Genomic DNA, 14,019 nt, shown 5'->3' with positions numbered 1-14,019 from the left:
AATCTTGAAGTTCTTACCTGTCTTGGATTCAAAAGTCTGAAACAATGAGCATGTGAATATACTAAGTGGACACACTAGAGCTGACTGAAAACTATGCTTGAGTTTGTAGCCTCCAGCTCTCTGCTAAGAATTCATTGGTGTTCAGTGTTCCTTTTACGGGGTGAGAGTTATCAGCCCACAGGGAGAAAGAGAGAGCAGTCTTTGTTTGGTAGGGTCTTCTGATTGGGCAATGATTCCAGATGTCTCTGAGATTCCCTGTGTCAGTCACCAGTTGGTAGAGAATGTGGCTGTGAACTTGAACTCTTGGAGAGTCTGTGAGTCTAGATATGAGGACAGGAGGAGAGTCCAAGATGGGACCACTGCAAGGGCTGGGCTGGCTTGGGGAGGCTGGATGGCTGTGAAGTGTGAGTTGGAAGTGTTGTGGGTGCGGGTGTGGGTGTGGGTGTGGGTGGAAGGGGTCATGACTTCCTAAAAGAGCAGCACAGATCCTGCGAGGTTTTCTGTCCATACTTGCAGAGTCCCACTACCCCGCCCCCCCGCCCCATGGAACTAGTGCCCACCAAGGTGGGGTGGCCCAACCCACAAGGTATTGACGTGGGAGACACATGTTAGAGCCTCTGTTTATAGTCGCTGCTGATTTGAGACAGAGGGGATATTACCTTGTAATCATAAATAAAAGGTGCAGTGAACCAGTGACATCCTTTCTGTGTGTCAGTGGCTCCAGGACCACAGAGGGGGTATGGGAAGTGGGATCTTACTTTCACAAACACACACACACACACACACACACACACACACACACACACAAATCAGATAAGGAATCAACCCCTCCAAACTCTAAATTATTAACAAAAGTTTTCCAGAGATGGAAAGATGAATTTTTATCTCTCATTGTTAGACACTGGCAGGACAGTGTCTAAATATAAATATCTCACTCAAAATAATTATCTTGCTTTGAGATAATAACTGACAATGTAATGCTTTCAGGGTCAACGAGACATCTTGAACTTTTGTTTATCTTTGTTGTGTCCTTTTTGAAAAGTAAAAAGAAAGTGTCAGTCATGTCTGACTCTTTGTGACCCCCATGGACTGTAGCCTGCAAGACTCCTCTGTCCATGGGATTCTCCAGGCAAGAATGCTGGAGTGGGTTGTCATTCCCTTCTCCAGGGGATCTTCCCTACCCAGGGATCAAACCAGTGTCTCCTGCATCACAGACAGATTCTTTACTGTCTGAGCCACCAGAAAAGGCCTACATATTTTAAAAGATATTTTTATAATATACATACGATTATATTGGGCTTCCCAAGAGGCGCTAGCAGTAAAGAATTCACCTGTCAATGCAGCAGACACAGGAGATGCAGGTTTGATTCCTGGATCCTGAAAAACCCTGGAGTAGGAAATGGCAACTCGCTCCAGTATTCTTGCCTGGAAAATTCGATTGACAGAGGAGCCTGGCAGGTTACAGTTCATCGGGTCGCAAAGAGTTGGACACAACTGAGCGCAAGGAAAGAAGGAACTATTATATTATGTTCATAATTTATAAATAAGTTAACATCTATTTGGGACATATGCTCAGTATAGTGAAGAGTTCTTTACTGGTAAGCATGAACAAACCTTGACAACTTCTTATTTACAGAAGTAAAGCCATTTGGGTGTTTGGTGTACATGATAAGCATTGCTAGTGCTCACTTATGTCTTGACCTCCTTCTCCCCAAGCTCCCAGGAGACAGTACTGCCAGCCTTTCCCGGGGAAAGGAGGAGCCAGGTGACAGTTCTGTGTGAGAGCAGAGTGCATGAGTGCTGGTACCAGGCCCTGCTGTCTCTTTCTCCCCTGGCTTGTGGAGGAGGCCTTGTATTGAAATTCAGGATTGAAAGATCAAAGCAGCCTGGCTCATGATGTCACCACCTGGTTGAGGAGAGCTGGGGTGATTGAGGAGAGTTGCCCAGGAATGAGCAAAAAAGAGTGGAGTTGTCACCGAGATGCTGGGGCTCTTTCTTATTGCAACATCACTTGTTTGTGCTGACTAACAGAGCAACTGTCCCAGGCAGGGCTCAGAGAGCAAGCTCAGATGAATGGAGGTCCCAGGTGGCCTGCAGTCCGCTCATCAGTTAGATGGCTGGGGCAGCCTCGAACACCAATGGTCAGGTGGAGCCACTGGCTTCTGGACTGGCATCTTGCATAGTAACTTCTGCCCTGCCAGGGTCTACTGTGCGTGGAAGATGTGTGGTTGCCATGTGAGTAAAGACGCCATATCTCAGTTCTATCTGATGTGATTATAAGGGTCTCAGCACACGCTGCTCTCAAGTGGCTCATCCCCAGCTGGGAGAGGCCTTTGTGGTGAAGCCTGATGAGGCCCCTTGCTAGTGTCAGGGCTGAGGTGGCTGCTGTATGGTCTGAGTGAGTTCCTGGAGGGTGATGTCGGCCTTGCTTTTGGTCAAGAAGAGAGACCAGCTGGGCAAACCAGCACCTCTGGTCCTCATCCCCCTTCTGTTCACTACTGTTCACCCCCCCAGTGGTATACTACTGTACCGCTACAAAAGAGCCAGTTTCCTCCAAAAGGGACAGATTGAGGAATGACCTCATTTTGCGGCTCCTGTGTTTGTTTGGGGGCCACATTTTAGGTTTTACAGCATCATTTTGAGTCTTGACTCTGGGCCCCACCACTCTGTATGTACTTTTTATCCAGTGCTTCTCCTTCTCATTCATGAATGACAGACACCTCCAGCTCCCTGTTTGCATTGTGGGGTATAAAACAAGCAGCTCTGCTGGTCACCTTTGAGGAAGCCCTCATAATCCTCCCATAGGTGAGGCTAGATGATAGTGGCTTTTAAGCTAAAAACCATTGCAACACCAAGAGAAAATCCGAGGCCCAGAGAGACTGTCAGCCCAGGTTGGTTTTAGATTTGGAGTGAGTTTTTGGAGCACAGAGAAGTCATTCTACAGGAGGATCCTCAAACCCAACTAACAGATGATACTTACTCAGTCCGCTGAGGACTGAGCCTGGCCCCAGAGCCTGGAGTCATGATTTAATCCTGCATCTGCAGGTTCTGTCGCCCTCTTGTATCCAAATACTAGGGCTCCACTGTCACCAAGCGAGGGTGCTTCCACCCAGAGCCCTGCATCTTCCAACTGTCCCAGGAACTGACTTAAAGAAGACCTATCTCAGGCCTGGACTTCTTTGGTGTGTTGAAGGTGAGAGAGCTGTGTGGACCTCGGCAGAAACCTTATTCTTCATTCACTGTGTTAAAGCCTGGAGTGCTGATTTTCTCCTTAGAAGAAAGACTAGCTTCACTTTCTTGACTCATCCCTAGTTGTTATTCTGGTTCTCCAAAGTACTAGCCAGCTGGTTCCCTCGGCTGGTGCTGATGCTGAGTGGAGGGGACAGGTGTGGCTGGAAACATGGGTCAGGAGGAGGAGCCAGGTGTCTTTCCCTCAATCCATCCTAGACTACTATTTCCTTATTGGCTGGAAAGACACCTCCAATCCTGTCCATTAATGAACAATCACGCAACTACAACAGCTGCTTAATATGGGCTTGCTTTATGCTTACCTGGGTTAATAATAAATACTAATACCCATAATAACATAAAAGAATATCATTATTGGCTCACAGAGATACAGCTGGGACATCTGTCTTCTGGGACAAATCCCTTGGCCATATCTGTGCTAGGGCTAGTGTATCCAAGGGACAGGGCTTCCCTGGTGGTTCAGTATCCACCTGCCAATGTAGTAGATGAGGAGACATGGGTTTGATTCCAGGGTCGGGAAGATCCCCTGGAGAAGGAAACAGCAGCTCACTCCAGGATACTTGCCTGGGAAAGCCTATGGACAGAGGAGCCTGGCGGGCTGCAGTCCATAGGGTCACAGGAGTTGGACATGACTAAGCCACTAAGCATGGTCTTGAGACCCAAGGGGACTGCATTGCAGCCCGAAGCAGTGATCCAGTTACACTTGGTCTTCCCAGAAAATTCTTGTTTCTGTGTCCTCAGAGGCATGCTCCCTTGAGCCTGTGAGGAGAAGAAACCTCAGGCTCCCCAGCCCAGCAGCCACCATCAGGGTGGGCTGTGCAGTGCCTGGCTGGCGTTGTGCATGGAGAAGGCGGCATCGTGATGGAAGAGCGGCCAAACTGTGGAGGTGGTGATGTCTCTGCTCCTTCCCTCGCAGCTTCCCATCTTAATGAGTCCTCTCTTTGCTGACTTCCCCTGCAGTGGCAATGCTTCTGCACCTTCCTAATCACTGCCCCAGGGAACAGCTCACTGCTGTAGCAATGCCTCTGCTCACTGCTGGGCATCCACCATACTCCTGGAGGAACCTCCTTGAAACAGAGTTGTGTCCTAACGGTGGCAAGAGAAAGATGGGGTGTGACACACACATCTGTCATTTTCTCCGGGGAGAATGCCTTTATCTCATTAGTAGCAGAACATGTTGCACTGGTCAGGGTGCCACGTGGAGGGGCTGAGATGTTTCTGTGGGATGCCATGGACATGTGTCTGGGGAGGAGACAGTTCTACTTGTAGAGCAGTGGGGGCCTTCTCTGGCACCTTCCTCCATTTGACCCTTTTTTCTCTGAAGGTTCCACATGGATTATGCCACCTCCTGGCCACCAGGAAGGCAGGCACCCCAGTGGGTTAAGGTTGCTCCAGGTCCCTGAGGGGCCCTCATCTGACTGCCAACACCTCTTTGATGAGAAGCAGCATGATTGTCCAGGCTCTTCTGGTGTAGATGCAGATGGCATGTGGTGGGTTGGTCATACTGGCTAACTAGTATCTCTTTAAATGCATCTTAAAAGTTAAGATGCTTTGAGTTGAGTCTTAGTGCTTGGAGTTGCCACATTTGGTGATGACACTTTACTCCCCCTAGGAAATAAGCAAACAACTTCCTCCAAGGCCGTAAGATACCTCAAGATTCATTCAGTATGAGTTTGTTTAGCTACGATGAGGTATCACCTCACACTGTTCAGAGTGGCCATCATCAACAAAAATCTACAAACAGTAAAAACTGGAGAAAAGGGAAACTTCTTGCACGATTGGTGGGAATATAAATTGATACAGTCCATTATGGAGAACAGATTTCTTGAAAAATCTAGGAATAAAACTACCATATGAGCCAGCAATCCCACTATTAGGCGTATACCCTGAGAAAAACCATGATTCTAAAAGACACATGTACCCCAGTGTTCATTGCAGCACTATTTACAATAGCCAGGACACGGAAACAGCCTAGATGTCCTTTGACAGATGAATGGATAAAGAAGTTGTTGTACAGGTATACAATGGAATATTACTCTGTCCTAAATGGAATGAATTTGAGTCAGTTCTAGGGAGGTGGATGAAACTAGAACCTGTTATACAGAGTGAAGTAAGTCAGAAAGAAAAACAAATATCTCATATTAACGCATATGCCTGAAATCTAGAAAAATGGTACTGATGAACCTGTTTGCAGGGCAGCAATAGAGACACAGACAGAGAACAGACTTGTGGAGACGGCAAGGGAAGGGACAGGGTGGCATGAATTGAGAGAGCAGCACTGAAGCTTATACATCAACTGTATGTATGATGTATACATACAGTATACATGTATGTATACATACAGTATGTATGTATACATCAACTGCCTGTATGATGCAGGCAGCTCAACTCACAGCTCTGTGACAACCTAGATGGGGTGGGAGGGAGTGAGAGGTGGGGAGGGAGGTTCAGAAGGGAGGGGACATATGTATACCTAAGGCTGATTCATGCTGATGTATGGCAGAAACCAACACAGCATTGTGAAGCAGTTATCCTCCAATTAAAAATAAATACATTTTAAAAAAGAGTCAGTTTAAGTCCAGTTTTAAGGCTCATGGGGTCTTAGAGGGATTCCTTTGCCATGTTAAGATTTCCCTCCAAACTCTATTTCCCAGTTGAGTTCAAAGTTGATATTTTATAGACTCTCAAGCAATTGAAAAGCCATCAAGTTGAATTTTAAAAATTTAAAATGGACTTACAAACAGAACCTTTACTTTTGCAGAGAATAAGCTATTAAGAAATGGGTCCCTGTGGTGAAGCTGTGTCTGGGGGCTCCTGGGATTAAGCTGCAGGCAGAGCTGCCAGGACATGTTATGAAAGCCACCTCCTTGGCGCCCTCTTCTTCCCTAGGCTGCAGGGTTTCACCCTCAAGAAGAAGGAGCCTGGGTAGCTCCAGTGTCTGCCTCTAATGGGCCTGTGTCCCTTGCTCCCACAGCTTGTCACATTCTGGAGTGTTGTGATGGGCTGGCCCAGGATGTCATCGGCTCTATCGGACAAGCCTTTGAGCTCCGGTTTAAGCAGTATTTGCAGTGTCCTTCCAAGATCGCTGCTCTTCATGACCGGTGAGTAGTGCTGTGACACCATTTGCAGCGGCCTCTCTGCATTTTCTGCCCTTTCCTCTTAAAATGAGTTAAAAGGAGAAAAACCAGAAAACAGCTCCCTGAGGAGTGCTCTGAACAGACAGTTAATCACAGGGCTTCCTGGGCCTGGGGACACCTGGCTGGTGCTGGGCTAGGGCTCAGAAAACCAACAGATGGAAGCTGACATATGGGTGATGCTCCCAATGTTTAGAAAAACATTTTCTTGAAACTATAGTGACAGTAGCTAAGGTTACCAAAAAAACCCAGTGTGATATGTTTTTATTCTGTTTCCTCTGCAAGCATGTGATGTCCCCATATGTTGTCTTCTTGGGTGGGTGTCACCCCGGGTTCTACCTGCGCTGTTGTTGTCATCATCAGGATTAGATGGAGTCCTGATTCTGGGGCTCCTGTCATGAGGCGCTATGCTTGGGATGACCAGCATGGCTCTGCTTTATTGGACTTTGTAGCTTTCAGGCTCAGTGGCTGTAGGGTCCTCATCTTTGTCTCAGCAGTTTTTTTCTGTAGGGAGAAGACTCTTGAGAGTCCCTAGGACTGCAAGGAGATCAAACCAGTCAATACGAAAGAAAATCAACCATGAATATTTGTTGGAAGGATTGATGCTGAAGCTGGAGCTCCAATCCTTTGGCCATATGATGCTAAGAGCTGACTCATTGGAAAAGACCCTGAAGCTGAGAAAGACTGAGAGCAAGAGGAGAAGAAGTAGGGGACAGAGGATGAGATGGTGGGATGGCATCACCAACTCAATGGACATGAGTTTGAGCCAACTCCAGGAGACAGTGAAGGACAGGGAAGCATGGCGAGCTGCAGTGCGTGGGCATCACAAAGAGTTGGACAGAACTTACTGACCGAACAATAAGTTTTCTCTGTAAAATAAGAATAATAGAAGCTTGCAATATTTTAAACATTAAGTTCAGTTCAGTTCAGTTCAGTTGCTCAGTCATGTCTGACCCTTTGCGACCCTATGGACTGCAGCATGCCAGGCTTCCCCATCCATCACCAACTCCTGGCGCTTGCTCAAACTCAGGTCCATCGAGTTGGTGATGCCATCCAACCATCTCATCCTCTGTCATCCTGTTCTTCTCCTGCCTTCAATCTTTCCCAGCATCAGGGTGTTTTCCAATGAGTTATTTCTGCACATCAGGTGGTCAAAATAATGGAGTTTCAGCTTCAGCATCAGTCTTTCCAATAAATATTCAGGACTGATTTCCTTTAGGATGGACTGGTTGGATCTTCTTGCAGTCCAAGGGACTCTCAAGAGTCTTCTCCAACACCACAGTTCAAAAGCATCCATTCTTTGGTGCTCAGCTTTCTCTATAGTCCAACTCTCACACCCATACATGACTACTGGAAAAAACATAGCTTTGACTAGATGTACCTTTGTTGACAAAGTAATGTCTCTGCTTTTTAATATGCTGTCTAGGTTGGTCATGGCTTTTCTTCCAAGGAGCAAGTGTCTTTTAATTTCATGGCTGCAGTCACCATCTGCAGTGGTTTTGGAGCCCAAGAAAATGAAGTCTGTCATTGTTTCCATTGTTTCCCCATCTATTTGCCATGAAGTGATGGGATCAGATGCCATGGTCTTAGTTTTTTGAATGTTGAGTTTTAAGCCAGCTTTTTCACTGTTCTCTTTCACCTTCATCAAGAGGCTCTTTAGTTTCTCTTCACTTTCTGCCATAAGGGTGGTATCATCTGCATATGTGAGGTTATTGATATTCCTCCCAGCAATCTTGATTCCAGCTTGTGCTTCCTCCAGCCTGGCATTTTGCATGATGTACTCTGCATATAAGATAAATTAGCAAAGTGACAATATACAGCCTTGATGTACTCTTTTCCCAATTTGGAATCAGTCTGTTGTTCCATGTCCAGTTCTAACTGTTGCTTCCTGACCTGGATACAGATTTCTCAGCAGGCAGGTAAGGTCATCTGGTATTCCTGTCTCTTTAAGAATTTTCCACAGTTTGTTATGATTCACACAGTGAAAGGCTTTAGCATAGTTAATGTAGATGTTTTTCTGGAATTCTCTTGCTTTTTTGATGATCCAGTGGATGTTAGCAATTTGATCTCTGGTTCCTCTGCCTTTTCTAAATTTACCTTGAACATCTGGAGGTTCTCAGTTCATGTGCTGTTAAAGCCTAGCTTGGAGAATTTTCAGTATTACTTTACTAGCGTGTGAGATGAGTGCAATTGTGTGGTAGTTTGAGCATTCTTTGGCATTGCCTTTCTTTGGGATTGGAATGAAAACTGACCTTTTCCAGTCCTGTGGCCACTGCTGAATTTTCCAAATTTATTGGCATATTGAGTGCAGCACTTTCACAGAATCATCTTTTAGGATTTGAAATAGCTCAGCTGGAATTCCATCACCTTCTCTAGTTTTGTTCATACTGATGCTTCCTAAGGCTCACTTGACTTCTCACTCTAGGATGTGGTGAGTGATCACACCATCATGATTATCTGGGTCATGAAGATACTTTTTGTATAGTTCTTCTGTGTATTCTTGCCACCTCTTCTTAATATCTTCTTCTTCTGTTAGGTCTATATCATTTCTGTCCTTTATTGAGCTCATCTTTGCATGAAACGTTCCCTTGGTATCTCTAATTTTCTTGAAGGGATCTTTAGTCTTTCCCATTCTATTGTTTTCCTCTATTTCTTGGCATTGATCACTTAGGAAGGCTTTCTTAGTTCTCCTTGCTGTTCTTTGGAACTCTGCATTCAGATGGATATATCTTTCCTTTCCTCCTTGCCTTTCACTTCTCTTCTTTCCTCAGCTATTTGTAAGGCCTCCTCAAACAACTATTTTGCCTTTTTGCATTTCTTCTTCTTGGGGATGGTTTTGATCACTGCCTCCTGTACAATGTTACAAACTTCCGACCATAGTTCTTCAGGCACTCTATCTATCAGATCTAATCCCTTGAATCTATTTTTCACTTTCACTGTATAATTGTAAGGGATTTATTTAATTTATGTCATAGCTGAATGGTCTAGTGTTTTTTCCCTACTTTCTTCAGTTTAAGTCTGCACTTGGCAATAAGGAGTTCATGATCGGAGTCACAGTCAACTCCTGGTTTTGTTTTTGCTGACTGTATAGAGCTTCTCCATCTTTGGCTGCAAAGAATATAAGCAATCTGACTTCGGTATTGAACACCTGGCAATGTCCATGTGTAGAGTTGTCCCTTGTGTTGTTGGAAGAAGATGTTTGTTATGACCAGTATGCTCTCTTGGAAAAACTCTTAGTCTTTTCCCTGCTTCATTTTGTACTCCGAGGCCAAACTTTCCTGTTACTCCAGGTATCTCTTGACTTCGTACATTTGCACTCCAGTCCCCTATGATGAAAAGAAACTTTTTTTGGTGTGTTCTAGAAAGTCTAGAACTGAGGTTAAATATTTCATTTAAACATTAAGTGAAATAGTAAATGTAATCAGGAATTGTGAGATGTTTAGTTTATTATAAAAAATGTTCAGCGTCTACTCTTGAGTTTCCTTAGGAGATAAGAATATTCCATGCAGCACTAAAAAGAAAGTAATGAGGCATATCGATCATTCAGTCACTTCTCCTACTGAAAGCTTATTACAATGGTGTGTTCACTGTCAATAAAGGTTAATTTCTCCTGAATTAACTTTTCCTCCAACTTCTATGGCTATATTCCAGACTTGGTTGTGAAGGCATTATATTCCTCTGTCTTCATTATCTCTCTGAAGTCTTCATCTTTCTTGAAAGAGATTTTTAATTTTTTTCATCCACTGGAAAATTTCTTTTAAGGTATTCATTCTGGGGGTGCCTATGGAAGCCCCATTTTTCCTGGTTGACAAGGACTTCTGCAAACTCATATAAGCTGTGTGAAAAAAGAGTTAGAAAGTAGTGGGGACCCTATAGCCCCTCACAGGACAGTGGGTGAACAAAGTTCTAAATTTTATTTTATAATGGAATATAGTTGTTAAACAGAATTCATCAGTATATGTGTATTATCAAAATGAATCTCAAACATTTTAAATGAAGTAAAAAAAGATATGAAGCATTTATGGAAAGTTTAAAAACACATAAATAACTGTATATGTAGCTTATGGATAAATGCATGTGTATAAAGAGTATAAAAACGTGCAAGAATATTACATACCAACTCTAGGACATGTGAGGATGACAGGAACATGCATGTTCAGTCATGTCCAACTCTGCGACCCCATGGGCTGTAGCCCGCCAGGCTCCTCTATCCATGGAGTTTCCCAGGGAAGAATACTGGAGTGATTTGCCATTTCCTTCTCCAGGTGATCTTTCTGACCCACGGACCAAACCCGTGGCTCTTGCATCTCCTGCATTGGCAGGCAGGTTATTTACCACTGTGTCACCTGGGAAGCCCAAATTTTTGTACATAGAAGCTAGGTGCATGCATGCATGCTAAGTCATGTCCGACTCTTTGTGACCCCATGGACTGTAGACCACCAGGCTCCTCTGTCCATGGGATTCTCCAGGCCAGAAGACTGAAGTGGGTTGCCATTTCCTCCTTCAGGGGACCTTCCCGACTCAGGGACTGAACTCACGTCACCTAAGTATCCTATATTGACAGGCAGATTATTTACTACTGAGCCACCTGGAAAACCAACAGGGGCTTGGGGTGTGCTATAACTGGTTTTATTAAGTGTATCTCTTCCCTAACATTTTATAAGAACAGTATTCCAGTATGTAAAAAGAATTTTGCAGTGAACACCTGTACAACCAACCACCTAGATTCTACTATTAACATTATACTGTCAATATCACATACTTATTCAGCCAATGTGAGTCTGACAAATTTTATTTCTTTAAAAAGAAAGGAATTAAATATAGCAAAATGTTCACACTTGTTTAATCTCAGTGGTGGATGTGTAGGTGTCTTTTATATTAATTTAGCTTTTCTGTACTTTCAAAATGTTACACAAAAGTCAAATAAATACTATTAAATTAGTATGTACAAAAATGAATGGGGAGAGTTAATTGAACTACATACTTATCTGGGCATATACTTAAGGTGTGAAGTCCTTACATGTTTCTATATAATAAAATTTGAAGACGTTTTGGGGAAAGAAAATGAAGTAGAGAGATCTTATCTATTGAGAAAACTTTGAATCCAATATGCAAGTAATGGTATAAAATTTCTAAAGCAGAGCATCAACCAGGGGTTGTGTTCCCTGGCATCATTCTCATCTGGTCTGACAAGCTGCTTGTGTCCACTGAGCAGGTCTGAGACCCATCAGGTGGGAATGTGTCACCTTCTGGCCCTGCTGGGACCATGAGAGAGCACATCTTGCCTCCAGCTGCCACACTCTTTGTCCCCTCCCCACCCTTTTCCAGAGACCTTGGATTGCAGAAGTCATTGGCCCATTTTCCTTCTAGATTTCCCAGAGGCCAGCAAGACAGGAGGTTCCATGTGTGAGCAGTTCGCCTTGGGTTTGCTTCTCGCTTGCTCAGGCCACTTCTCTTCAAACTGGGAATGAGCTGGAAGTGTGAGAATTTGGTATAATCAGCTTCTTTGTCCACATTCCTCAGAGTAGAGTGGGGGACAGATAAGTGTGGAGTGAGTGTGGTGGCATTAGGGCCCAGTAAGCTGCCCCAGCATCTCGAAGTTTCAGGTCGGTGCACATGGCTTCCTCTCTTCTGCTGCTGCTGGTTGGATGACTTTACTTATTATTTGTGAATTATTTTTTGCTCATTGTATTGATTATTGGGAGACAGACTCTGTATCTGAAATCATCACCCATCTCCAACTGGAAATCAAAAATAGTACTTTTAAATGAATGGAATTTTTGGTATGGTCTGATTTTCCTTAGAAGATTTTTCCTCTGATTTTTCTTGCCAAGATCCAGGGTCATTTTCAACACAAAACTAGAGAAGACAATGAAAAAGAACTCAAATGTAGTCAAATCTCTTTTGATTATTAAAAAAAAATTTTTGATATATAATTTAGGATGAAAATACCCTTTTGGAATATATAGTTCTGTAGTATTTAGTACTGTCAGAGACTGTATGACTATCATTCCTAAATAATTCCAGAACATTTTCATCACCCCAGCAAGAAACTCCATACTTATTAGCAGTTAATTCCCCAACTTGCAATCTTCTCTCCCCAGATAATCATTGCTCTACTTTCTGTCTTCATTGATTTGCCAGTTCTGGATATTTTGTATGAATGGAATCATACAATATGTGCTTGAGTTCTTTCACTTATTGGATTGTTTTCGAAGTTAAGCTATGTTATAGCATGTATTAGTATGGCGTTTTGGGGTTTGAATAATTTTCTTTTGCATACATTTGTTACCTTTTGTTTATTCATTCTTTGGTTTATGGATATTATGGTTGTTTTTATCTTTTAGTTCTCACGAATTGTGCTGCTGTGAATATGTGCACAAGTTCTTGTGTGAACAGATGTTTCAATACTCTTGGGTATATAACTAGGAATAGAATTACCTAGTCATATGGTAACTCTGTGCTAAAGTTTTAGAAACTGCCAAACTGATTTCCAAAGTGGTTGTACCATTTTATATTTTCACCAGAAATATATGAGTTTCAATTTCACTGGTATTTGTTATTGTCCATCATTTTGATTTTAGCTGTCCTAGTGAGTACAAAGTGGTCTCTAATTGTGATTTTGATTTGCATTTTCTTGATGACTATTGATGTCAAGCATCTTTTCATGTGCTTATTGGCTATTTGTATATCTTATTTGGAGAGATGTCTCCTCAAATCCATAGCGTATTTTAAAAATTATAGTTGACTTACAGTGCTGTGTTACTTTCTGCTATACAACGTGAGCCAGTTTTATATATATATATATATATATATATATATATATATATATATATATCTCCACTTCTTTTTAGATTTTCTTTCCATGTAGGTCATTATAGAGTATTGAATACAGTTCCCTGAACTATACACTAGGTTCTTGTTCAGTTCAGTTCAGTTGCTCAGTCGTGTCCGACTCTTTGTGACCCCATGAACTGCAGCACGCCAGGCCTCCCTGTCCATCACCAACTCCCGGAGTTCACTCAGACTCACGTCCATCGAGTCGGTGATGCCATCCAGCCATCTCATCCTCTGTGGTCCCCTTCTCCTCCTGTCCCCAATCCCTCCCAGCATCAGGGTCTTTTCCAATGAGTCAACTCTTCACATGAGGTGGCCAAAGTACTGGAGTTTCAGCTTTAGCATCATTCCTTCCAAAGAAATCCCAGGGCTGATCTCCTTCAGAATGGACTGGTTGGATCTCCTTGCAGTCCAAGGGACCCTCAAGAGTCTTCTCCAACACCACAGTTCAAAAGCATCAGTTCTTTGGCACTCAGCTTTCTTCACAGTCCAACTCTCACATCCGTACGTGACCACAGGAAAACCATAGCCTTGACTAGACGGACCTTAGTTGGCAAAGTAATGTCTCTGCTTTTGAATATGCTATCTAAGTTGGTCATAACTTTTCTTCCAAGGTTCTTGTTAGTTATCTATTTCATATACAGTAGTGTGTATATGTTAGTTCCAATCTTACAGTTTATCCCTTCCTCCCTTTTCCCCCCAGTAACCATAAGAACGTTTTCTGCATCTGTGACAATTTCTGTTTCATAAATAGGTTCATTTGTACCATTTATTTGTTAGATTCCCATGTATAAACAAC

At 43.3% G+C, this 14,019-nt stretch overlaps 1 protein-coding gene across 1 annotated transcript in view; it reads left to right on the top strand.

Moving 5' to 3' along the window:
* Positions 1 to 14,019, top strand: part of SHC3 (SHC adaptor protein 3) — a 187,785-nt gene that overhangs the window by 124,784 nt on the left and 48,982 nt on the right. Inside the window, exon 7 of the mRNA XM_027964179.3 lies at positions 6,224 to 6,350. Within this exon, the coding sequence (XP_027819980.1) occupies positions 6,224 to 6,350 (127 nt within the window). The remainder of the gene's footprint in view (positions 1 to 6,223; positions 6,351 to 14,019) is intronic.

The sequence above is a fragment of the Ovis aries genome, chromosome 2, assembly GCF_016772045.2.
Source record: "Ovis aries strain OAR_USU_Benz2616 breed Rambouillet chromosome 2, ARS-UI_Ramb_v3.0, whole genome shotgun sequence".
NCBI lineage: Eukaryota > Metazoa > Chordata > Mammalia > Artiodactyla > Bovidae > Ovis > Ovis aries.
This window is presented reverse-complemented; position numbering and strand designations above follow the sequence as displayed.